The 27,048-nt window shown below is 51.7% G+C and overlaps 1 protein-coding gene across 1 annotated transcript; it reads left to right on the forward strand.

Annotated features, from left to right (window-relative positions):
* Window positions 1–1,136: 1,136 nt before the first annotated feature.
* LOC147120708 (islet cell autoantigen 1-like protein) lies at window positions 1,137–10,100 on the forward strand. The gene is made up of 3 exons (XM_085983874.1): window positions 1,137–1,503; window positions 8,100–8,210; window positions 9,635–10,100. The coding sequence occupies exons 1-3, from the start codon at window positions 1,266–1,268 to the stop codon at window positions 9,868–9,870; spliced, it is 585 nt and encodes a 194-aa protein (XP_085840000.1). The 5' UTR covers window positions 1,137–1,265; the 3' UTR covers window positions 9,871–10,100.
* The last annotated feature ends 16,948 nt before the right edge of the window (window positions 10,101–27,048 follow it).

The following is a 27,048-nucleotide window of genomic DNA, read 5'->3' on the forward strand; positions in this document are numbered from 1 at the left end:
CACTCACTGACCAATGACCACATAGATTCATGGAATGATAGAGTCATACAGCACAGAAGGAAGTCATTCAACCCATCACGCCTGTGCCGGCTATTTAATTAATCCCACTTCCTGGCTCTTTCCCCATAGCCCTGTAAATATTTTCCCTTCTAATATTTATCCAATTCAATTTTGAAAGTTTCTATTGCCTCTGCTTTCACCAACCTTTCAAGCAATGCACCCCAGATCACAACAACTCACTGCATGAATAAAGCCTCATGTTGCCTCTAGTTCCAGTTCTTTGGGTTTCAGTGTTCAGAGGGGAGGATCTAGAAGGAGATTTGCTCATTCCCATCCACCATTTCAGGTGTTATGAGCTGCAGCTCAGTCATCCTGTTCATCAACAACTTTTTAGTATAGTACCATTAACTCGAGTACGGGGCCTGGTATGTTCGTTCACAGTTATGATCTTTCGCCAACAACAAAAGGTCACTTTCAGCACAATACCATGGATCTAGCAATTTGAAGTCACATGGCAAACATATTCTCTGCTGAAAATTAAGCAAACATTAACATCAAACCCCTTCCCTTGCCCCCTCCCTCCATCCATCTAATAGCAGTTGGTATTAAATTAGGTTTCTGTGTTCAAGCCCTGCTTCATGACTGGAGTCCATGTAGATCTTTCATGTTGAGGGTAAGATTCAGGTCGAGATGGTAATTACCTATCGATAGAGCTAGTGAAGAACTAACCATGCCAAATGCAGTGGGCTGTAAGTGCTTTGGGGCATCCTGAGGTCCTGAAAGGCGCTATATAAATGCAAATTATTTTTAAAATTTCTTTCACAATCTTCACAGCTTTGTGAGACGATGGGGTGTTTATGTCTGCATGCTGTCTTCAGTTAATTGCCTTTATTCTCGTTACATACTCCTGAACTGTTCCAGTTTGTTCTGATGAATACTGCACTGAATACCTCCACCGTTCGTTCCTTTCACAGATGGAGGCTTTCCACCTGGTCACAGCGGTTAATGAACCTTGCATCACTCTGCTTCCATAATGACCTTTTATCTCCTCGGATTCTGTGCTCCAATCTGTGGTCTTCATGTTGCCTGTACTCATTCAACTTACCAATTGCAGCAAGTGTCCCCACTGAGTGAATGTCGTGTGGTTGCAGCCTGTTTAGTCATGGGCTGATTAGGAAGTGTTTGTGTGGAATGCCCAGTTCACTCAGCTTGGTACGACCACAGCTCTCCTTTGTGTTTCAGTGCCGAAGGACCTACTGGCGGACATGTTAGAAAGTGAGGATCTGGAGAAACACGAGTTGACGTTTTGGAATGACCTGCTGAACCCTAATCCCAGTGCACCCAATGACTTCAGCCACGAGTGTCAGAACACCTTTGGAAGCTCGGGCCTCAGTCCGGGGCCTGTGGCGGAAGCGGTCGAACTCAAATCGGCTGATGCTCCAACCAGTTTCCTACCATCCCAGCTCTTCGACCTCAGCCATGACACAGCAGGAGCTTTCATCGGTGAGTCCTGTAGCTTATTCAGTTGCACTCTTCCCCTTCACTGCTCAGTGTGTAAGTATTCAATAGTGAGGGTAACACATTTTACCAGTTTCAAAAACACAATCTCTATCTTAAAGCCTAATCACACTTTTTCCCATCACCCTTTCCTATAATCCCCATGCACCAAAAAACTTCCGTTGTTGATAAGATTGACTGAAGCCCTGCTCCCAGGCCTCTGCCAATGCTGTTGTGTAGCCAGAAAGTGTGCCTTTGCCTAATTGACACACTGATCCCTTTCCCTTCCTCCCCCAGCCCCCAAGAGAAGGCATTCTCCCTCAAATCAGTACCTTTTGCCTAAGATCATGATTGGCAATCAGGGCAACAGTAGCAAGCCAGTATTTATTGCCCATCCCTATTAGGAGTCAACTACATAGTGTGTGACTGGACCAGGTCGTCGTCCGTGTCTTCATACTGTTCCCTTTGGGGAACTGTATGAAGTGGCGGAAGGATTCTGGCTGCGATTAACGCTCCTTCCGTGACCGTAACCATCTTCGTACCAGCCATTAGGGTGGTTAGTCCTATGGCAGGAGGGTTTTACGGGCTCCCACAACCCATACGAGGGGGGGGGGGCACCCACACCCACGGACGCAAGTATCCCGCTGGATGTCAACCCAGAATTTAGAGCCGGAGCTCTGACTCCACTTGCCAGGACTGTCTAGTGCGGGGTTCGAAACCCTACGCCTTCTGGCCCAGCGGCGGGGATGCTACCGCTATGCCAAAGGCCCACTCCACTGGACCAGGTAAAGATGGGGGAGGCAGGTCCCCTTCCTTGAGGAGCATTAGTGAACCAGTTGGGTTTTTACAATAGTCTGGTTTTTATGGTCATTTTTTCTGGTTCCATCTCACAAATTGAATTCAGTTTCCCAACTTACCATGGTGGGACTTGAACTCCCAACCTCTGGACTAGTTAGTCCAGGGCCTTAACCACTAGGCTACCAAGCTGTTACTGCTCAGCATCCTTTAAAATCTGATCTGTTGAATCTTTTCTCCCTTTGTTACCTCCCTCCGTCTCCCCTTACCACTTCTGCACCCGACTCCCAGCTGCAGTGTGCTTCCATAGGAGTCAGGCATCCTCCAGGAGTGCCTTACTCAAATGGCCATTTGGTGTGAGTGAGCGTTGGCAGGATATTGCATTAAGGAGAGTATTGTGGCGGAGACCACATAGGGACAGTAACACAATTCACTATGTTTAGCCAATGTTGTTATCGCTCCACGTTATGTACGGAACTTGGTTGGGTTATCGGGGCAGGGTCCCTTTAAGAGTCGTCGATTGTGTGATTACGTCATAGCCCTGCGACGAGGCTGAGTCCCTCAGTCCATGTGGAGAGTTAATAAAGCTAACACGTGTTTTTCTTTGCTGCTACGAAAGTCTCGCAGTCTGTTGATTTCCAGCGACTCCTACATTGGTGACCCCGTTTCTCTTTTGGACGTTTCCAGAGACTTTATCCGAGGTGGCGACGAACGCCGTTTCTCTCAAATTACCGGAGTTTTGGGAACGACAGGCTGCCGCTTGGTTCGCCCAGGCCGAGGCTCAGTTTGCAATCCGGGACATCACTGCGGATGACACGAAGTATTATTACGTCGTCTCTGCTCTCGGCAGCTCCACCATGGCCAGAGTCGTGAGCCTGCTCGAGGACCCCCCGGAGCACCACAAATTTGCAACGCTGAGAACGCACCTCCTAGAGACTTTTGGACTAACTGAACCCGAGCGCGCACGCCAGCTTCTCTCTCTACCCGGGTTTGGCGACTCCAAGCCCTCAGAACTTATGGACCACATGTTAACCCTCCTGGGCAAGCACAAGCCGTGCTTCCTCTTCAGAGAACTGTTCCTACAACAGCTGCCAGGGCAGGTACGGTCATTTCCGCGACCTGGCCAAGGAGGCCGACAAATTTTTCTCCGCCGGGCAACAGTACTGCGCAGCCATGCAGGGCCCTGCCCCCACCGCCACAGCCCAACGGCGGCAGCCCCCAAACATGTGCTTCTACCACGCGCAGTTCGGCCCCAAAGCTATGAAGTGCCGGCCCCCGTGCAGCTTTACCACGTTGGGAAACGCGAAGGCCCACTCATTAGCTACCATGGCTGTCGGCCGTTCATGTAGTCTGTTATTCATTACGGACACTGACTCTGGACATCGTTTCCTCTGCGACATGGGTGCCCAGGTGAGCGTCCTGCCCACGTCAACCATAGACATACAGGGGGGAAACCACGGCCCCGCCCTCGAAGCCGCCAACGGCAGTTCCATCCGTACCTTCAGGAAACGGAGCGTGGAGCTGTGTTTTGGCGGGCAGCGTTTCGCTTGGGAATTTGTTACAACGAAAGTGTCACCCCCCTTCTCGGCGCTGACTTCCTCTGCGCCAATGGCCTTTTGGTGGACGTCAAGAACCAACGTCTCGTCAACGCTGAGACTTTCAGTTCGCTCCCGTGTTCGCTCAATTGTTCTGGCACGACGAAGTTGTCCAGCGCACTCTCGGCCTCCGACGAGTTTTCCCACCTCCTCGCCGGGTTCCTGGACCTCACGAAGCCCACTTTCTCGTCCACCGCCACCAAGTACGGGGTAGAACACCACATCCTGACCACCGGTCCGCCTGTCTACGCCCACGCTCGGCGCCTCGACCCGGGGAAACTCGCCATCGCTAAAGGTGAGTTCGACACGATGGAGCGCCTCGGCATCATTCGCCGGTCGAACAGTCCATGGGCCTCACCCCTCCACATCGCACCAAAACCAGGTGGCGGTTGGCGCCCGTGCGGCGATTACCAGCGCCTCAACGACGCTACGACCCCCGACCGCTACCCGATTCCACACATCCAGGACTTTTCCGCCCGCCTGGCCGGGAAAGTTGTTTTCTCTAAAGTGGACCTCGTTCGGGGTTACCACCAAGTCCCCGTCCGGCCGCAGGACGTCCCGAAAACCGTGGTGATCACCCCGTTCAGGCTGTTCGAATTCCTCCACATGCCATTTGGTCTCAAAAACGCCGCTCAGGCTTTTCAACGCCTAATGGACACCGTGTTACGGGACCTGCCATTCCTGTTCGTCTACCTGGATGACATTCTCATCGCCAGTGCCTCCAGGACGGAGCATGTGTCCCACCTCCGGACTCTCTTCGAACGCCTCAGCCAGCACGGCCTAATCGTCAATCCAGCCAAGTGTCAGTTCGGGCTGTCCTCGATCAACTTTCTCAGGCACCGCATCACGAAGGACGGGGTGGTGCCACTGCCGTCGAAAGTGGAGGCCGTGAAGGATTTTCCGCGACCCCTCACCGTGAAGGCCCTGCAGGAGTTTTTGGGCATGGTGAACTTTTATCTTCGCTTCGTTCCCCGAGCAGCCCAGCTTATGCGGCCCCTTTACGAGGCCCTCAAAGGCAAGCCCGCCAAGCTCGCCGTCGACTGGTCCGAGGAGATGGTCAATTCATTCACTGACACGAAAAGGGCCCTGGCTAACGCAACCATGCTGGCGATCGCTCTCGCCACTGATGCTTCGGACTATGCTGTCGGCACCATCCACGAACAGTGGGTCAATGGCGCCTGGCAGCTGCTCGCCTTCTTCAGCCGGCAGCTCCGCCCCAACGAGCGGAAGTACATCACCTTCGATCGCGAGCTTCTCGGCCTCTATCTCGCCGTCCAACACTTCCGTTTCCTGCTAGAGGCCCGCCTGTTCACAGCGTTCGTGGACCACAAGCCGTTGACCTTCGCCATGGCCAAAGTTTCCGAGCCGTGGTCGGCCCGTCAGCAGCGCCAGCTTTCCTTCATCTCCGAGTTCACGACGGACATCCAGCATGTGGCTGGGAAAGACAACCCCGTCGCCGACTGTCTCTCCCGGGCCGTCGCCAGCGCCGTACACCTCGGCATCGACTACACCCGCATGGCAGCCGACCAGGCCTCCGACCCGGATGGCCAGGCCTACAGGACGGCTGTCACGGGCCTTCAGTTAGCAGACGTCGCATTTGACGATGCCGGCACCACGCTCCTGTGCGACGTCTCCACTGGGCAGCCACGCCCCGTCGTGCCCGACGGGTGGAGACGGCAGGTTTTCAACACTGTCCATAGCCTTTCCCACCCAGGCAGGAAGCCGTCACAGAAGCTGGTGGCGGCTAAGCTCATCTGGCACGGGCTCAAGAAGGACGTTCGCGACTGGGCCAATACCTGCGTGGTATGCCAGCGCTCGAAAGTGCATCGCCATACTCAGGCCCCGTTGGTGCCTTTCGCGGTGCCCGAGAGGTGGTGCGACCATGTTAACGTGGACCTGGTGGGGCCCCTGCCGCCCTCCTGCGGGTTCACCCACCTCCTCACGATGGTCGACACAACCACCCGATGGCCGGAAGCCGTCCCGTTGTCGTCAACAACGTCCGCCGATGTGGCTCGGGCATTCATCGACACTTGGGTCGCCTGGTTCGGCGCCCCATCTAACGTCTCCTCCGACCGGGGACCCCAGTTCACGTCGGAGCTCTGGAACGCTGTCGCCCGAGGCCTCAGGTTGAGACTCCACCGCACCACCGCATATCACCCTCAGGCTAACGGACTGTGCAAATGGTTTCATCGCTCCATGAAGGCCGCGCTCCGGGCCAGCCTCCGAGACGACAGTTGGATCGACAGACTCCCGTGGGTCATGCTGGGACTCAGGACCGCCCCCAAGGAGGACCTCCAGTCTTCGTCTGCCGAGCTCGTCTATGGGCAGCCGCTGCGGGTTCCCGGGGAGTTCATCCCCAACGCCATGGACCCTTGGTCCGCAGCCCATCAGCGGTCTGCCCTCCTGGACAACGCCAAGGTTTTCGCGCCGGTGCCCACATCGCTGCACGGTCTCCCTCAGTCCCACGTTCTGCCCGACCTTCGTGCGGCGGAGTACGTTTTTGTCTGCCACGACGCCCACCGGGGACCTCTTCACCCACCCTATGACGGACCATTCCACGTCCTGGAAGCCGGGGACAAGGCCTTCGTGGTGGATGTCGGCGGTAAGCCTGACTACATTTCCGTGGACTGCCTTAAGCCGGCCCACCTGGATCTGGACCAACCCGTTGGGTTGGCTCAGCCCCCGCGGCGGGGCCGACCTCCGGCTTCTGCACCCTTAGTCCACCACCGAGCGCCCAGGGACCCTCCGGCGACCCCCCCGGTCCCCGCCCCGGATTTAAGGAGCCGTTTTGGCCCTGTGATCCGGGCCCCTCAACGACTGACATTGCCAGTTCTAGTGAATTCTGGGGGGGTGTATGTGGCGGAGACCACATAGGGACATTAACACAATTCACTATGTTTAGCCAATGTTGTTATTGCTCCACGTTATGTACGGAACTTGGTTGGGTTATCGGGGCAGGGTCCCTTTAAGAGTCATCGATTGTGTGATGATGTCATAGCCCTGCGACGAGGCCAAGTCCCTCAGTCCATGCGGAGAGTTAATAAAGCTAACACGCGTTTTTCTTTGCTGCTACGAAAGTCTCGCAGTCTGTTGATTTCCAGCGACTCCTACAGTATCACAGACTGAGCCTGATCAGGTCCTCATCCAGCGTTCACCCACACTCTTCCTACTGGGGTCACTGGATAGTGATCAGGAGCAGGGACCTTGGCTGATTTTATTCCCCACCTCCCTATCTCGGGGATGCTCAGACCAATTGTAGCTTCCCAGCTGTTGCACCGCTGAGTCACACAGCCTGGTCACTTTTAAAGGGACAGGCAATGGCCTCCGTTGCCCTCGGAGACGGGTTCAGATCCCTGAATGCAGAGATGGGTGTCTCACGGCGTCCAGTGCAGTAATGCAGATGATCCTGGAGAAGCTCCGTGGGAGCCCCAGAGAGAGTTCTCATTCTGTTGTGAAGGGCATGGTGCCCTGGAATGGGTTCACCTCGACCAAGGGTACCGACCCTTGAAAATTGTTGCAGTTACGATGGTATCTGGTGCGCTCTAGCTGGTCCTTGAAAGTCCAGGTCTCCAAGGTGAATATCGTCTGGCATGTTAAAACAAAATAAGTCGGAAAGTCAGATCCAAAACTTCGGGATAAGGATTCTCTCTAAGGCCTGGGTCGGTCAGGCTGGGGTATGAAGCGCGGCTGAGCAACCCTTCCACAGCCCATATACAATCAACCCTATCACAGACTGCATTTCAATCCTTTACCCGGCTACCGACCATAGAGCATATATATCAGAAACGCTGCCTACGGAGGGCACAGTCCATCATCAAAGACCCTACCCACCCCAGCCACAGTCTGTTCGCCCTCCTACCATCTGGAAGATGCTACAGATGCATTCGCACCCGTACGACCAGATTTAGGAACAGCTTCTTTCCCAGGGCTGTCATCCTACTGAACTCCACAAATAAACACTAAAGCCTGCACATCTGCCAATGCACTTTATTATGGTCATATTTATGCTAACATACTGCAAGCCAAATGTATAAATGTATGTTGAATGTTTAAGTGTCCTAATCCAAATTGTACACTCTCGGGAGCCGCAAGCCTACATTTCGTTGTACTGCACTTGTGCACTAACAATGACAATAAAAGTTGATTTGATTTGATTGATTTGATTTGATGCTCTGAGTGCGATGTACTGATTATACTGTGTTACTGTTTAAGGTTGGACTGATCCACCCAAACCACAGCCAGCGCCAATTCTACCCCCACAACATCCGGAGCCAAAAGTTCCAGCAAATCCCCCCCAGAACCTCCCAAAGGTCCCCTCCAAAGGTAGGTGACAGAGAGCCAGAGAGGGCTTTGTGATTTAACAGTGACCAGATAGAGTGTTTCATATTTCCCATCAATTCACTGGGGCAGGATTAGCACAATCTTCTGTTGGAATCATAGGCATGTCAGAAAGGAACAGCATTTGAAACAAAAACAGACTCTAGTGAAATTAAAATGTGTATAAAATTATGAGGGGCCTAGATATAGTGGATAGCAGAGGGGTCAATAACCAGGGGGCATGGATTTAAAGTCATTGGTGGAAGGATTAGAGGGGAGTTGAGGAGAACTTTTTTCACCCAGAGGGTGGTGGGGGTCTGGAACTCACTGCCTGAAAGGGTAGTAGAGGCAGAAACCCACATCGCATTTAAAAAGTACTTGGATGTGCACTTGAAGTGTCGTAACCTGCAAGGCTACGGACCAAGAGCTGGACAGTGGGATTAGGCTGGAGAGCTCATTGTTGGCCAGCACAGACATGATGGGCCGAATGGCCTCCTTCTCTGCCGTAAATTTCTATGATTCACTCCTTGTCTAGGCTGACATGTAGTGAGTGGTGCCAGTAGCTGTGGAACTATACTCCAGTGTGAGTCAGCACCCTCAGGAGAGGAGAGGAGGACTGGTGAGAAAGATAGAGAAAGAAAAGTTCTTGCTGCACAGATTGTGCCGGAATGCAATTCCTGGTGAAATGCACCAATTACTTCTGTCCTTTGAGTCCATGGACAGGATTATGCTGGAAAATTAGATGCTGAGGGCTGAGGTCAAGAACCTGCAGTGCCTCCCAGTGCAGGCATGGTGGGGCTGGGAACCTGCACACATTCTGTGTCCCAGCTCATGGCTACAGTGGCTGGAGGGCCTGAGCAGCCAGGACATTATGTAAGTGGGCAGATCTCGCTTTATATGGTGTGCTGGGTCTGTACAGCAGCGCACAGGCTGCATAATCAGCCCCCTCATCCCCAGTACAGGAAACTTTGGTTTATCCGGAGGTTAACTGTCCGGAATGCTCGAGCCACCGGCAAAAATCAGGAGCCGTTTCGTTAGGTTTTTTTTCTTTTAGTTGCTTTTTTTTCACCAGTCAGGCTCTGCAAGGTCTCGCTGAAGCTGTTGCTAAGCTACAGAGACGCTTGCAAGGTAGGGCCAACTGTTTAGAAGCTGTTGCTAAGCAACAGGGTTTGTTGCCAGATACGGAGCTCAAAATCTCCGAATGTTTCAACATTAGCGCTGGTTTGTCCGGCAGTTTTGATGGGACGGCAACAGCTCGGTCCCGTCGGTGCCGGATATCACAAAGTTTCCTGTACCAGGGGTGTGCCAACTGATCCTGGCAGTCTGAATGGCCTCCTGGTGTAAGCTTATCCAGCTGGTGTATACAGTCACAGCAGTAGCTACTTGTGCTTAGGAGGTGTTAATAACTAAATCTTTCCTCTTCCCTGCAGCTGCCAAGGGCAACACAGAGGACAAATCAGCCTGGTTCAATCTGTTTGCGGACCTGGATCCCCTTTCTAATCCCGATGCCATAGGTCGCACGAATGAAGAGCTCCTTAACGCTCGAGGCTGGGGCGAGGGGGGAAGAGGGGGAAGGAAGTCACTAAGTTATAGAGTACACAAATGTCTCACTGCAGTTCTATCTATATATATATATTTACAAAAACACTGGGCTACTATCTGTTAAACTACAAAATTAGAAACAGTTAAAGGAGGGGTGGGGGGAGGTTAAATGGAATGTTACAAAACCGCTCAGCTCCTGGGATGTGGTAACACTACTGCCGATTTTCGGTTTAGTTTCACACATTGTGACAGTGCTGCCGCGATCCTGGATGCCTGACCATGGTAAAGGATAGCAAACTGAGAAAAACCTTGACAATGTACAGACTTAGTGAACATAGCCTGGCGATCGAAAAAGGCAGACACAGGCAGACCCGGCTGCCAAGAGAGGACAGGATATGCCCTCACTGCAGTCAGGGAGTGGTGGAGACAGAGACACACTTCCTCACTGCTTGTGGAAAATATCAGGGCATAAGGGAGAATTTCTACCCAAAGTTCACAAAAATATGCCCTGAATTCAGAAATTTGAATGACGACCAAAAACTCCCATACCTACTAGGGGAACAGAGAAATTGTGTAACCTTAGCGGCACACTACGTTACAGCTTGCCATAAACAGAGGGACAACCATTAAATCTAAGAAAAGAGTATATACAAATTATATGAATGTATATTTATACACTCAGGGATATATCTGTTTATACACTGTATGAATAGATCTGCGTTTATGTGTTCAACCATAAATGTTTTTTCGATGCTTTGGCAACATAAGATATACCTTGTCCTGCCAATAAAGCGATTTGAATTTGAATTGAATTGAATTGAATTGACTGGGTGTAGAGCTGTTTTCAGAGAGCACCAGGCTGAGGTTAACTGGGTACACCACAGGTCCCGGGTTGTGGGATGGAGCCACCCTTGCACCCTGCTGTGGAGACAGTGCTGACACACAACAGCTCGGGCCGTTGTGCTGGTTGTGTTGGGGACCACACGATGCCTGGATCAGCTCACTATATATAGATAGATGGTAATAAAGGAGGTCACCGGCAGTGCTCTGGTGCTGTGGGCTATTTTGCAGCAGTATCTCATCAGTTACAACACTGGAGTTTCTTTTACAAACAACAAATTTGGGACAATGGCCTTTTTAAAAAATATATTGAGGGCAGGAAGTGTTCTTTGAATGTACAGTTAATAGTTAATGTCTGTCTCTGAGTTTAATTATTTGCCTTTTACAGTTGGACTGGTTTTAAGATGTAGTAGAGAAGTAAATGGGATTTGTTATGTGTGATGTCTGTAAGCTGCACTGTGGCCATGTGTCTGGAATGGACAGAATTCTCTTGTTAATTCTTTGTTAATAGATACAGGCAGCAGCCTCTCTTTTTGTTCCATTTTCTCACTGTAGCTCGTAGCAGTAGGAGAACGGTGCTGCTATTAACTCCACCATCCGGAACATTGCACTAACTTCGGAGAGGTGAAGTACCTGCTGTTTGTAAGTTTAGCGAAAGCTTCCCCCTGTGGCACTCGGGCCGAGTTTATTGCTGAAGTTATGGGCAGCGGGAGTGATCCCTCCTTTCTATGCATTCCGTGGAGCCCGGTTACGCGCAACTGAAGAGGATTTGCGGCTTGACGGAGTTGGGTCAGGTCATGCTGGAGAAGGACCTCGCCCTCTCCTCATACGCTGGGAGGATGCAAGTGTTGAAATGTTCACTCCAGTCGTATACTGGTCTGGGAGGGGAGAGGAGTTGGGGGTGTGGGGGGGGCTGGCGGGTGCGGTGGGGAAGAGAGAACACAAAGGCCTAGAAATTCATTAAGGCGCTGCCAGCTTTGCGCCCAGTTAACGCCTAAAGAGTGATTTTGCGCCAGAAATGAGTTTGCGCAGATATTCAGTGCAGCGGTATTGGCGGCGGTAGCCGTTAGCGCTGCGCCGGCACCGATTACGTCATCGGTGTGCACAGTGCCCCGGTTCCGCCCCGAAACCGGCCCGATCCCCATATTTAGTAGCGGCCGCCTCCTCCGAAGCGGCCGCAAACAGCGACCAGAAAACGGGGCCGTCCTGCTGCCTTAGTGGGGCACTTTAAAGCGGAAGGTGCGGCCGGCCGCTTTTTCGGCAGCCGCCTGCCCGCACCTCCTTCCCCGGCCTCCTCCACCCCCGCCCCCGCGGCATTGCCGGCTGCTCAGCTGCTTTCCGCGAGCCCGGCACTTCTCCGTGGTGCCGGGCTCATTTGCCGGCACTATCCAGCGGCGATCTCCCCGTTGCAGGCAGCTCCCCCTTAAGAGAAGGAGGAGGCCTGCAGTACCGCAGCCTGCCGCTCCACAGCGGCTGGCGCAGCGGCGCCAAGAGCGCTGATATTCAGTGTCAGCGCCCCAAGCGGAGGCGGGCACACCCTGGTATAGCGCCCGGTTCCGAATTGGGGCGCTAACAATGAATATCTGACGATCGCTATAGGCTTCCCGCCCAGCGCTAACTTTTGGGCACTAGCCAGCTGGCGGGGCCATAGTGAATTTCTAGGCCTAAATCTTTCTGGAAGTTAAAAGTTAATTCTTTAACTGTAGCCTTAAAAAGCTAGAAATACAAACTATTTCCTCTGTGGTGCCAGCCTGAAAAATACCAACAAATCTGACGCTAAGTAAGCACATTTCAACCGGACTGTTGTTATAACCTCAGTGCCGCTGGGTTAGAGAGGTGGCAGTCAGCCAGGGTTCCTCCTACTCCTGCTCATTGCCTGGCAAGACCTGCTGGAAACTGATTGCCAGCAATAATCCGCTCCAGTTGCTGATCAGCCTTGCCCATGAAGAATGGGGAGGTACCGGGAGGTGCCCAGTGCCTGTGGACAAGTCCGGCCATTGTCAGTACCTTCAGGAGTAAAATAAATTGAGACAAAAAAAAACATTGGATTACAGCCCCCCAGAATGCTGACCCAAGAGCTGGGTGATGTGCCATCAATAACTCAAGGACAAGAAGTTAAAGGATTCAACTGAAGGCTTTTAATCGCTAAGAACATTGCACGTCATTCCACATCGGATTCGTCTGGCAGAATGACTCATACAGCTCTTGAGACCTTTATATGACAAAAGACAGGGGCGGAGCCAATACACACAATAGGGGAAAAGGGGGGGGCGGTACACACAATACAATGCAGGTAAAACACAGGGGCTGATGAAGACATATATTTCATCACATTCACCCCTTCTACAGATTTAGTCTGTCCGGGGGTGTGATAGTCCTTCCTGAACGTCGCAACAGTACCTCGGGTTCCGACCGGGAGTCCGTGGTGCCCTCCTGGGCATACCCATGTGCTGGGGGTGTTGCAGGTACTTCTGGGGGTGGTGAGGATACCTCTGGGGATGGTGGAGGTTCTTCTGGGGGTGGTGAGGATGGGTCGTCGTCGCTTCCTGCCGAGGCGAGGTCCTTTATGGACACAGTGTCCTCACGCCCGTCGGCGTGCTTGACGTACGCGTACTGTGGGTTTGCGTGGAGTAGGTGTACTGCCTCCACGAGGGGATCCGTTTTGTGGCCCCTCACATGCTTCCGTAATAGGACTGTCCCTGGGGTGGAGAGCCACGAAGGTAGGGACACTCCCGAGGTTGATTTGCGGGGAAAAACAAACATCTTCTCGTGAGGAGTGGCATTAGTAGCAGTACACAGTAACGACCTTATCGAGTGGAGTACGTCTGGGAGGACCTCTTGCCAGCAGGAGGTAGGTAGGCCTTTAAACCTTAGTGCTAAGGTGACCGCCTTCCACACCGTCGCGTTCTCCCTCTCCACTTACCCATTACCCCGGGGGTTATAACTAGTGGTCCGACTCGTGGCTATCCCCTTCGACAGCAGGTATTGGTGCAGTTCGTCGCTCATGAACGACGCCCCCCTGTCAGTGTGGCTGTAGTTCGGCATGCCGAATGTGCAAAACAGGCTGCCGAGGCACTTGATGACCGTGGCACTGGTCATGTCTGGGCAGGGGTAGGCGAATGGGAAGCGGGAGTACTCGTCCACAATGTTGAGAAAGTGCACATTGCGGTCGGTGGAGGGGAGTGGTCCCTTGAAATCTAAGCTCAGGTGCTCGAATGGCCGTGTAGCTTTGATCAGGTGGGCTCGGTCGGGCCTGTAAAAACGGGGCTTGCATTCCGCACAGGTGCAGCAGTCCCTGGTCATAGACCGGACCTCCTCGATGGAATAGGGCAGGTTACGGGATTTTATAAAGTGAAATAGCCGGGTGACCCCCGGGTGGCAGAGGCCATTGTGGAGGCCCTGTAGCCTGTCCCCCTGGATGCTGGCACACATCCCTCGTGATAGGGCGTCGGGGGATTCGTTGAGGGCCCCCGGCCTATATATTATGTCGTACTCAAACGTGGAGAGTTCGATCCGCCACCTGAGAATTTTGTCGTTCTTGATCTTCCCCCTCTGTTTGTTGTTAAACATGAAGGCTACCGACCGCTGGTCGGTAAGCAGGGTGAAGCGTTTGCCGGCTAGGTAGTGCCTCCAGTGCCGCACTGCCTCCACTATGGCCTGGGCCTCCTTCTCTACCGAGGAGTGCCTGATCTCGGGCCCTTGGAGGGTTCTTGAGAAAAAGGCTACGGGCCGCCCATCCTGGGTGAGGGTGGCTGCTAAAGCGAAGTCGGACGCATCGCTTTCGACCTGGAAAGGGATGTTTTCGTCCACTGCCCGCAGCACGGCCTTTTCAATGTCGTGTTTAATGCTGTTGAAGGCGGTGTGGGCCTCGGCCGTGAGCGGGAAGGACGTTGATTTCAGGAGGGGACGGGCCTTGTCGGAATAATTGGGGACCCATTGGGCGTAATAGGAGAAAAACCCCAGGCACCTTTTCAGGGCCTTGGGAGTGTTTGGTAGGGGTAGCTCCCGTAGGGGGCGCAATCGGCCGGGGTCCGGACCGATTTCCCCGTTTTCCACCACGCAGCCCAGGATACAGAGGCGCGTGGTGCTAAAGACACACTTATCCTCGTTGTAGGTGAGATTGAGTCTGAGGGCGGTTTTCAGAAATCTCGCGAGGTTCGAGTCGTGGTCTTGCTGGTCGTAGCCGCAGATGGTGACGTTGTCTAGGTATGGATAGGTGGCTGTTAACTGGTTCTCATCGACCATGCGGTCCATCTCCCGCTGGAAGACCGAGACCCCATTCGTTACCCCAAAGGGGGCTCTGAGGAAGTGGTAGAGGCGTCCGTTCGCCTCGAAGGCGGTGTATGGACGGTCCTCCGGCCTAATGGGGAGCTGGTGGTATGCCGATTTTAGGTCGATGGTGGAAAACACCCGGTATTGCGCAATTTGGTTAACCATATCCGCTATGCGGGGCAGAGGGTAGGCGTCTAGCTGGGTGTATAGATTAACCGTCTGGCTATAATCTATCACCATCCGCTTCTTTTCGCTACCCTTAACCACTGCTACCTGGGCGCGCCACGGGCTGGTACTGCATTCGATGATACCCTCCCGCTTGAGTCTTTCTACTTCAGACGCAATGAACCGTCTGTCCTCCCAGCTGTACCGCCTACTCTTGGTCGCTATGGGTCGACAGTTGGGTGCGAGGTTGGCAAACAGAGAGGGCGGCTTGACCTTCAGGGTAGCCAGACCGCACACTGTGAGGGGCGGCTGGGACCCACCGTAGGTAAGCGTGATACTTTGGTGGTGGCACTGGAAGTCCAGACCCAAGATCACGCTCACACAGAGATCTGGCATTATCAACAGTTTAAAATCTCTGTAATCAGTGCCTTTTACCGACAACATAGCCACGCAGAAACCTGTAATTTTTGAGGTATGAGTCTTATCAGCCATGGCGATTTTGCCCTGTGTAGGGACTATCGTTAGTGAAAGTCGTTTTACCAGGCTAGGGTGAATAAAGCTTTCGGTGCTCCCGCAGTCAATCAAGCACTTAACCTTGTTCCCGTTTACCTCTATGTCCATAATCAATCTAGACAACGGATGCGGCCTGGATTGATCCACTGTGATTGAGGCCACCAGTGGGTCCTGGGGGTCCGTGTAGTCGGGACAAGATGGTGGACTCCATGAGGGTGGACAAGATGGCGTCCAAGATGGCCGCCCCCACGGCGCGCACGCGGCGGTGGCGGAGTTGGAGGCGGGGTTCCCTCTGCAGACTTTACTGAAATGTCCTTTCTTCCCGCATTTAAAACAGGTGGTGCCCTTCGCTGGGCACAGATGCCTGGAGTGTTTGTCCTGGCCGCAGAAGTAGCATTTCGGGCCCCAATGCATCGCGGCAGTAGTGGGGCTCCTGGGTGGAGGCTGGGGCTCCGACGGTGCTGGGCTGGCCTGAGACCTGGGAGGTGAAGATGGCTTCCAAGATGGCGGCCCCCACGGCGCGCACGAGGCGGAGTGGGCCGCATGGTCTGAGGAACAGGATTCAGAGTTCCTCTGGGCCATATCCAGCGATCACGCTATGCCCATAGCCTGTTTTAAGTCCAGTCCCTCCTTTTCAAACAGTTTCTGCCGAATGTAATTTGAACTGAGGCCCGCAATAAAGGAGTCTCGGATCAGCTCCTCCGTGTACACGGTGGTAGACACGGCCTTACAGTTACAGTCTCTGCCCAGTACTTTTAGGCTTAGCATGAAGTCCTCTAGTGACTCACCATGCCACTGCGTGCGAGTAGTCAGAAGATGCCTGGTGTACACCTCGTTTATTGGCCGCACGTAGTGGGCCTTCAGAATGGTGCAGGCATCCTCGTAGCTGGTGGCATCTCGGATGAGAGGGGAGACCCGATGACTCACCCGGTTTCGCAGGATTCCCAGTTTCACGTCTCCGGTGGCGGTCGCGGCTGCTATGGCGGTGGCTGAGGTTTCGATGAAAAATTCGAAGCATTGGAACCAGTGTCCGAACTGTGTGGCTGCGTCTGTGGCATGGGGGTCCAGATCCAAGCGCTCTGGTTTCAGGAGTCGATCCATCTTAGTGTTTTAGCGATTAAAATTGATGTGCCATCAATAACTCAAAGAAGTTAAAGGATTCAACTGAAGGCTTTTAATCGCTAAGAACATTGCACGTCATTCCACATCGGATTCGTCTGGCAGAATGACTCATACAGCTCTTGAGACCTTTATATGACAAAAGACAGGGGCGGAGCCAATACACACAATAGGGGAAAACACAGGGGCTGATGAAGGCATATATTTCATCACACTGGGATGTGCAACATCCAGCAGTTTTTGTACGCTTATCCCTCAGGCACTCACTGAGCTTCATTGACGCCTTATCTTAAGGGCTGTGAAATCCTTTAACATGCTGAGATGCTGAATGGCATTCCCAGGCTCCCCAATATGTGTTGTACCGTCAGCAGGAGGTGAATGTTTGAAACTTGAGTTGGACAAATGGAGCCGTCCGCTAGTTAGAATTCACTGTATTACAATTTGTTTTTTTTTTACTTTTATTTTAATGCAGAAACAGCATGCAGGAAGTGTAAGCTGAGAGGAGAGTACTGCGGGGATAGTCTCCAACCAGCACTTGTTTATGCATGTTTATACAAAGATCAAATCCTATTATTGTACAGAAAGCGGTAATTCTAGATCTGTATGGGGGGGAAAATGAAGAAATAAGAGCAGACAAATCTGTTAAATCCTGCGCTGTTAAGTTACGACCATTGGAACGGAAAAGGTTTCTTTTCCTGTAATGAAGTGCACTCTCGAGCAGAGCATGCCTATAAAGAGAAACTGTTGCCTTGTCAAACACTGGAACTAAACACTGCCTCACTGCACACAGTGTACTGTACTAAAACACGGAATTAAAACCTGGAATTATCAACTAGACAATTCCTGGTGTAAGATTGAGCCGTACAGACCAGCAGGTCTCTGTAATTCTGGTCCAGGCCATGCGAGCTGAGTCTGGCCATGTGTCTGGCTTCTGTTTACAAAAGTGCTTGTATAAAAATGTAGTTATATTTGATTGCAACTCTCTGGATACTGTGATCTCGCCACATCCAGCAAACCTGTATACCCACCCATAGCCTACAAGGCACACGACTACCCACACTATATGCGGTAAAACACAATGCACACAGACTACATACAAACAAAGCCAAAACAGTACATGTGTGTGAGCACCAGTCACAACTCAGCTATCAAGTAGCCTGGGACACATGCTCTAGGCTGATACAAGAGGAATTGGTCCTTGAGTGTTTACAGGATGGTTTCCTGGACCAATATGTCGAGGAACCTGTGATGAAATATTTCCATTCATCACTTCCTGTGACTGAGATCGGTTTCAGTGTCATTTCCCTTCCCCCAGACCTCATTGTATTGTGTACTGGAATGTGCTGTATTGTATACTGGAATGTGCTGTGTGTAGGGCTCCGCCCATACCTGGCCCCGTTTGTAAGCTAGCTTCAGTCTAGCCCCAATCTCCAGAAGGACGACATCTCTCTCGCTTACGTGTTTCGTTCTAAGTTAATAAAAGCCTTGTTTTGTTCTGCTACCTTCGAGTCTCGGAATTATTGAGGCACATCAATTTTATTAACTTATTTTTTCAACACTATGGATCAACTCCTGAAACCCGAACGTTTGGATTTGGATCAACATGCTCCGGACGCATCAGCACGCTTCGGACACTGGTTTGAGTGTATGGAATTCTTCCTGGACAATTCCGCAGCCGTCAAAGACGCTACGGACGCTGCAAGGATGAGACTCGGAATTCTGCGGAATTGGGTAAGCCACCGGGTTTACCCCCTCATCCAAGACGCAGAGACGTACCTGGCCGCCTGCGACATCTTAAAGGTGCATTACCAGCAGCCTACGAATGAGGTGTATGCTAGGCACCTGCTCGCCACCCGCGCACAGCGACCTGGGGAATCGGTGGAGGAGTTCCTAAGCACCCTGAAAATGCTTGGCAAAGACTGCAAGTGCCGAGATGTAAAAGCCGCGGTGTACACTGACGAGCTTGTTCGCGATGCCTTCATCACAGGCCTCAGCTCCACTTACATCCGGCAAAGACTGCTGGAAAAAACGGGGATGGACCTGAAACAGGCTGCGGACACCGCGCGATCCCTGGATGTGGCCCAGAGAAACTCGGACGCCTACTCTTCAGCCCGCGCCGTCCACGCCGCCACGTGTGCACCGAGGGTGCCGCCATCTTGGAAGGCATCTTCCCCGCCCGACAGCCCGACACCGGCTGGGCCCCGCTCTCCCCCCAGAAGCCCTACGACAGCCGCGACGCGTCAGGGACCCAACTGCTACTTCTGCGGGCAGCCAAAGCACACCAGAAACCTGTGCCCGGCGAAAGGCACCACCTGCTTTAAGTGCGGTAAGAAGGGGCACTTCGGGAAGGTGTGCAGAGGGAACCCCGCCGGAAAACCCGCCACCGCCGCGTGTGCGCCGTGGGAGCGGCCATCTTGGACGCCATCTTGCCCGACCTCGTGGGGTCCGCCATCTTGTGAGCAGACAGCGTGGACGCCATCTTGTATCGATCAGGGCCCTACAGTGGCATCGGTCACAGTGGACCAGACCAGGCCGCACCCGCTATCCAGATCAATGGTGGACATCGAGGTAAACGGGTGCCGGGTTAAATGCTTAATTGACAGTGGAAGCACGGAGAGCTTTATCAACCCAGAACTGGCACAACAACTCTCCCTAAAGGTGGTCCCTACTCAGGGTACCATCTCTATGGCTGACAAAACCCAGACATCGACCATTCTGGGTTACTGCACGGTACAATTCTGCGTTAACGGAACTGTATATGATAATTTTAAAGTATTAATCATGAAGAACCTATGTGCGAGCGTGATCTTGGGCCTGGATTTCCAGTGCAACCACCAAAGCATCACGCTCAAGTACGGTGGGTCCCAGCCGCCCCTCACAGTGTGCGGTCTGGCTACCCTGAAGGTAAAGCCGCCTTCGCTATTCGCGAACCTTACCCCTAACTGCCGGCCAATAGCGACCAAAAGCAGGAGGTACAGCTGGGAGGACAGGCGGTTTATCGCGACCGAGGTAGACAGGCTCCTGAAAGAGCGCATTATTGAACGCAGCAACAGCCCGTGGCGCGCCCAAGTGGTAGTGGTAAGGGGTAGCGAGAAGAAACGGATGGTGATCGACTATAGTCAAACGATCAACAGGTACACCCTACTAGACGCCTACCCGCTACCCCGCATATCAGAAATGGTGAACCAAATCGCCCAATACCGGGTGTTCTCCACCATCGACCTCAAGTCAGCGTACCACCAGCTCCCTATCAGACCGGAGGACCGCCCGTACACCGCCTTCGAGGCGAACGGACGCCTCTACCAATTCCTCAGAGTCCCCTTTGGGGTGACGAATGGGGTCTCGGTCTTCCAGAGGGAGATGGACCGCATGGTCGATGACCACCACTTGCAGGCAACCTTCCCCTACCTCGACAACGTCACCATCTGCGGTCACAACCAGCAGGATCACGACTCGAACCTCGAGAGGTTCCTGAAAACCGCACAAAAACTCAACCTCACCTACAACGAGGACAAGTGCGTTTACAACACCACGCGCCTCTGCATACTAGGCAGCGTGGTGGAGAATGGGGAAATCGGACCAGACCCCGACCGATTGCGCCCCCTACGGGAGCTGCCCCTGCCCAACACTCCCAAAGCCCTGAAAAGATGCCTGGGGTTATTTTCTTATTATTCCCAATGGGTCCCCAACTACTCCGACAAAGCCCGCCCCCTCTTGAAAGCATCCTCTTTCCCGCTCTCTGCTGAGGCCCACGCCGCCTTCAAAAGCATTAAGCAGGATATTGAGCGGGCCACGCTACAGGCAGTGGACGAGAACACTCCATTTCAAGTGGAAAGTGATGCGTCTGACTTCGCCTTGGCGGCCACCCTCAACCAGGCGGGGCGGCCCGTAGCTTTCTTCTCGAGGACCCTCCAAGGGCCCGAGATCAGACACTCCTCCATGGAAAAGGAGGCCCAAGCCATCGTGGAGGCAGTGCGCCACTGGCGCCACTACCTAGCCGGCAAACGCTTCACCCTACTTACCGACCAGCGGTCGGTAGCGTTTATGTTCAATAATAAACAGAGGGGGAAGATTAAAAATGATAAGATTCTTAGGTGGCGGATCGAGCTCTCCACCTTCGAGTACGACATCATTTACCGGCCAGGGGCCCTTAACGAATCCCCTGACGCCCTCTCACGAGGGATGTGTGCCAGCGCCACCGGGGATCAGCTACAGACCCTCCACAACGACCTCTGCCACCCAGGGGTCACGCGGCTGTTCCACTTCATAAAGTCCCGTAACTTACCCTACTCGATTGAGGAAGTTCGGTCCCTGACCAGGAACTGCCGCACTTGCGCTGAGTGCAAGCCTCGGTTCTACCGCCCAGATAGAGCCCACTTAATCAAAGCTACACGGCCCTTTGAGCGGCTCAGCTTAGATTTCAAGGGCCCCCTCCCGTCCGTCGACCGCAATGTTTACTTCCTGAACATTGTGGACGAATACTCCCGGTTCCCATTCGCCTTCCCCTGCCCAGACATGACCAGCGCCATGGTCATTAAATGCCTCAACAGCCTGTTCTGCCTGTTCGGTATGCCGAGCTACATCCATACGGATAGGGGGGCGTCCTTCATGAGTGAAGAGCTACGCCAGTACATGCTGTCCAGGGGGATCGCCACGAGCCGTACCACCAGCTACAACCCCCGGGGTAACGGCCAAGTGGAGCGAGAGAACGGGACAGTATGGAAAGCAGTCACTCTAGCTCTAAGGACCAAGGGCCTCCCTATCTCCCGCTGGCAGGAAGTCCTCTCGGATGTGCTCCATTCGATACGGTTGCTATTGTGTACGGCCACTAATACCACGCCTCATGAACGAATGTTTGTCTTTCCCCGGAAATCCACCTCAGGCGTATCCATGCCGTCATGGCTTTCCACCCCAGGTCCGGTACTCGTGCGAAGGCATGTGAGGGGCCACAAGACGGACCCTCTCGTGGAGCCAGTACACCTACTCCACGCCAACCCCCAATATGCATATGTCCGGCACGCCGACGGAAGGGAGGATACCGTGTCCATAAAAGACGTCGCCCCAGCCGGCATCGACAACAACCACGGCAATAGCGGCAACGACGATCACAGCAACTCTTACCCACCCACTACTCTTTCATCACCCCCGGAAGAACACCGACCAACAGCACCCCCACCAACTACCCCTTCAACAACCCTGGCGGCACCCCCGGCAGAGACCCAGGAGGCTACCGGGGACACCCAGCCGACACCCGCGGCACCGCAACAGCCACGTCGGTCGCAGAGGACTATCAAACCCCCAAACAGACTAAATCTATAGAAGGGGTGAATGTGATGAAATATTTCCATTCATCACTGCCTGTGACTGAGATCGGTTTCAGTGTCATTTCCCTTCCCCCAGACCTCATTGTATTGTGTACTGGAATGTGCTGTATTGTATACTGGAATGTGCTGTGTGTAGGGCTCCGCCCATACCTGGCCCCGTTTGTAAGCTAGCTTCAGTCTAGCCCCAATCTCCAGAAGGACGACATCTCTCTCGCTTACATGTTTCGTTCTAAGTTAATAAAAGCCTTGTTTTGTTCTGCTACCTTCGAGTCTCGGAATTATTGAGGCACATCAGAACCAACCAGAGATCAGGCCATCTTAGACTGGGTGTAAGGGGTTTTCCTTGAGAGGTTTCCCTGAGGTTTCCCTCTCTAGAGGCCTCTCTCTCTTGCACAGTAAACCTTGAGTGGTTCGGCCCACTCACCCCTTAGATTCTATACTCTGGACTTAGGCGCAGGAACTACAATGTAGAGAAGACTCTTGTAGACCAAGTTTGATGAATCAAAATGAAATTTTATTGCAAATGAAAAAATACTAAATCAAATGCAACACAGATAAGAGAGTACATGGGAGGGAAAAACAAACACACAAATCATAACGACATTATACTAACTAAAGCAAATACAGGCATCTTATACTCTACAAAGATCATCATGAAATAAGGAAACACACGGAACATCGAGGGACAACAACTCATGTTAATTGTACCCTTAAATCCACCCCCTTATTAAACCTATCTAGATCTGATTGTGAAGGGCCAGAAACATGCTCACCAATCCCACTAGGAAGTGCAAGGTTTTGAAATCGAGTCTGTGTTTGGTCCTTTCAGGCGTTTCGTCTCCACGTGGATCGTGGAGCTCCTGTGAGCTGCGCCACACCTCTCTCCTGAGGTGGGGGTCGGGGGCGGCTGGACACCGGCGGGCCTGGATGTCGGCTGGGTCGAGGATCATCGGCTCGACCCTGGTCAGGGAAGCCTTGGGCTGGTATGGCCCTTTTTGCTTTCGGCTACGGCCCGGGGATGGTCTTCCCCGGGCCGTAGCCCGGTGGTTTTCCCTGGGGCGGGACGCTGGTTTCGAATGACTTTCTTTATACAGTCATAATTATCCTTCTTCCTCCTCCGACGGTGGAGAGGAGTCCGCTGATCTTTCCCCAAGCCAGCTCCTCTTTGCCCAGCTCAAAAGCTGGACCGGCTGCTGAGGCTGCAACGACTGTCCGACTATAAACTGTCTTTTAGCTCGACTCTCCTTGTGACTGTCCGAGCTTGCCGATTCAAGCTTCTCCCAGCGTCTTCTCCCAAGCTGTGTCGCGTGTCCCCAAGCCTGCTACTGCTCAACTGCTTCTGTGTCGAGTCGTGTCCAACTGCCGAAAAGGTCTCTCCAAATATACCTTTCTTCCTGAGGCTTCACTTCCCGCCCAAAATCAGGTTAGTCTTTGTTTTAATTTTGGCGGGCCGGGAGCACAATGGGGCAGTTATTATATTTAAAATCATTTTAAGCGGCTGGTAACAGGCCCATCTCTGGTTTGAAATGGCTCTCATTGTTTTTAATGTCCTGCTGATCTTGTTACCAAGCCCTTGGTGTTGTTCTCATGAATATGAGATTGTCCCCTTTCATCTGGGTCAACATTTAGATGGCCTCTGTCTCCAGGCCGATCTTGAGTGGATCTACATCTAATCCATATGCATGCCTGTGGGTCTGGTTTCGTTCGCTCAGAAACGGCTTCCAGAACTTACTATGGGTTGAATCCACATAGCTGTCTGAGGTTGCGCAGGAACCATTTTAAAGTGTCCCAATAAGCTGGTCACATGGTACGGCGGCCATTTTGTATGCCCCTTTTTCTGGGCTTCTTTTAAAACAGTCTTTAAAATCATGGCCTCTTCTGCCTATTGACCCTTATTAATATGAAATCCAATTTTGCGAATCCTACATGGGTATTATGTAATGAGAAAGGATTAATTAGCAATCTTGTTGTACGAGGCCCCTTGGGTCGGAGCGATCATAATATGATCGAATTCTTCATTAAGATGGAGAATGAAGTAGTTGACTCAGAGACTAGGGTCCTCAATTTAAATAAAGGAAACTACGATGGTCTGAGGCGCGAGTTGGGTAGGATTGATTGGGGAATAGCACTCAAAGGGTTGACGGTGGATAGGCAACGGCAAACATTCAAAGACCGAATGGATGAGCTACAGAATTTGTTCATCCCAGTTTGGCATAAAAATAAAACAAAAAAGGTGACTCAACCGAGGCTAACAAGGGAAATTAGGGATAGCATAAGATCCAAGGAGACGACATATAAATTGGCCAGAAAAAGCAATAATCCTGAGGATTGGGAGCAGTTTAGGATTCAACAAAGGAGGACAAAGGAATTAATTAAGAAAGGGAAAATAGAATATGAGAGTAAGCTAGCAGGGAACATAAAAACTGACTGTAAAAGCTTTTATAGATATGTGAAGAGAAAAAGATTGGTGAAGTCGAGCGTAGGTCCCTTGCAGTCAGAATCAGGGGAATTTATAATGGGAAACAAAGAAATGGCAGACCAACTAAATTCATACTTTGGTTCTGTCTTCACAAAGGAGGACACAAATAACCTCCCAGAGATGCTGGGGAACATAGGGTGTGATGAAAGGGTGGAACTGAAAGAAATCAGTATTTGTAGGGAAATGGTGTTAGGAAAATTGATGGGACTGAAGGCCGATAAATCCCCAGGGCCTGATAATCTACATCCCAGGGTACTTAAGGAAGTGGCCCTAGAAATAGTAGATGTATTCCTGGTCATCTTCCAGAACTCGATAGACTCTGGAACAGTACCCATGGATTGGAGGGTAGCTAATGTTACCCCACTATTCAAAAAAGGTGGTAGAGAAAATGCGGGGAATTATAGACCGGTAAGCCTGACATCGGTAGTGGGGAAAATGCTAGAGTCTATAATAAAAGATGTAATAGCAGAGCACTTGGAAAGCAGTGACAGGATCGGACAAAGTCAACATGGATTTACAAAAGGTAAATCATGCTTGACTAATCTACTGGAATTTTTTGAGGATGTAACTGGTAAAATAGATAAGGGAGAACCAGTGGATGTGGTGTATTTGGACTTTCAGAAGGCTTTCGATAAGGTCCCACATAAGAGATTAGCGTGCAAAATTAAGGCACATGGGGTTGGGGGCAAGGTATTGACTTGGATAGAGAACTGGTTGGTGGACAGAAAGCAAAGAGTTGGAATAAACGGGTCGTTTTCCGAGTGGCAGGCAGTGACTAGTGGGGTACCGCAAGGATCGGTCCTAGGACCCCAGCTGTTCACAATATATATTAATGATCTGGACGAGGGAATTGGATGTAATATCTCCAAATTTGCAGACGACACAAAGCTGGGTGGAAGGGTAAGCTGCGAGGAGGATGTCGTGAAACTCCAGTACGATTTGGACAGGTTGGGTGATTGGGCAGAAAAATGGCAAATGCACTATAATCTGGATAAATGTGAGGTTATCCACTTTGGTGGCAAAAACAGGAAGGCAGATTATTATTTGAATGGCAATAGATTGGGAGAAGGGGAAGTGCAAAGAGACCTGGGTGTTCTTGTGCACCAGTCGCTGAAGGTAAGCATGCAGGTGCAGCAGACGGTTAAGAAGGCAAATGGTATGTTGGCCTTCGTAGCAAGAGGGTTCGAGTACAGGAACAAGGATGTCTTGCTGCAGTTGTACAGGGCCTTGGTGAGACCGCACCTTGAGTATTGTGTGCAGTTTTGGTCGCCTTACCTGAGGAAGGACGTTCTTGCCATGGAGGGAGTGCAGCGAAGATTCACCAGGCTGATACCTGGGATGGCAGGAATGACGTATGAGGAGAGATTGTGTCGATTGGGCTTATACTCACTGGAGTTTAGAAGATTGAGAGGGGATCTCATCGAAACCTATAAAATTCTGTCAGGCCTGGACAGACTCGATGCAGGAAGGATGTTTCTGATGGCCGGGGAGTCCAGAACCAGGGGTCATAGTCTAAGGATAAGGTGTGGTGTATGTAACCTGTTCCACCTTAAGAGAACTACCTTAAGAGATGTACTACTTTCTCTTGGCTGCTGTATACTGTAATACCGGTGGTGACCACACCGGTATATAAGTGTTGTGTAGGGATTTGCTGGGCAGTTCAGCCCTGACCTCCGAATAGTAAAGACCTGTTAAAAGTTATTCTTGTTGTCTGTGTCCAGTGATTGATCATACGCATAACTGGGACACACAGACTCAACATAAGGGGTAAGCCATTTAGGACTGAAATGAGGAGGAATTTCTTCACCCAGAGAGTGGTGAACCTGTGGAATTCTCTGCCACAGAGGGCGGTGGAGGTTAGTTCATTAAATATATTCAAGAAAGAGTTGGATATATTTCTTGAGGCTAAAGGGATCAAGGGATATGGGGAGAAGGGTACTGAATTTGGATGATCAGCCATGATCGCATTGAATGGCGGAGCAGGCTCGAAGGGCCGAATGGCCTACTCCTGCTCCTATCTTCTATGTTTCTATGTTTCTATGAGTGAGGTACAAGAGGGAGCTGTACCCTATTAAACTGTGTCTCAGGAAGGAGAGGACTAAGAGAAACAATCTAGTTACAAAGAACAATACCCATGGTCCCCAGAATAAACCTTACACTATAAACCAAAGAATCAGTAATTTAGTGACCATCATGCCAGCCCTAAAGTCTGTATCTCATCATTAACTACCATCTGTTGGTTATTTGTTCATTTGTGTGCTTTGTTTTTTTATATAAAAAAAGCTCCTTAGCGTAGAAACACCCTCCCAATTTTAACTATTTTGTGACATTTGAAATATACTTCATATGGCAGAGCAGTTTGGCGTCTTTGTGTAACACCCATTATGGAATGTGGAGGAGTGGAGAGCTCCCTACCGCCTCGCCAACCACCCTAAAGACTGGAACACTCGACCCATTGTAATGCTGGAAATATTTAAAAAGCTATAACTATTAACACGAGTCAATTCACTGGATTAGTCTATAGGGGCCTGTGTAGTACTGAACCCTGCACATCACAATGCCTGTCCGTCTCATACTTTTCAGTTCTAAA

Source organism: Somniosus microcephalus, chromosome 4, assembly GCF_052327205.1.
Source record: "Somniosus microcephalus isolate GS21.2 chromosome 4, FLI_Smic_1.0, whole genome shotgun sequence".
In the NCBI taxonomy this organism is placed as follows: Eukaryota; Metazoa; Chordata; class Chondrichthyes; order Squaliformes; family Somniosidae; genus Somniosus; species Somniosus microcephalus.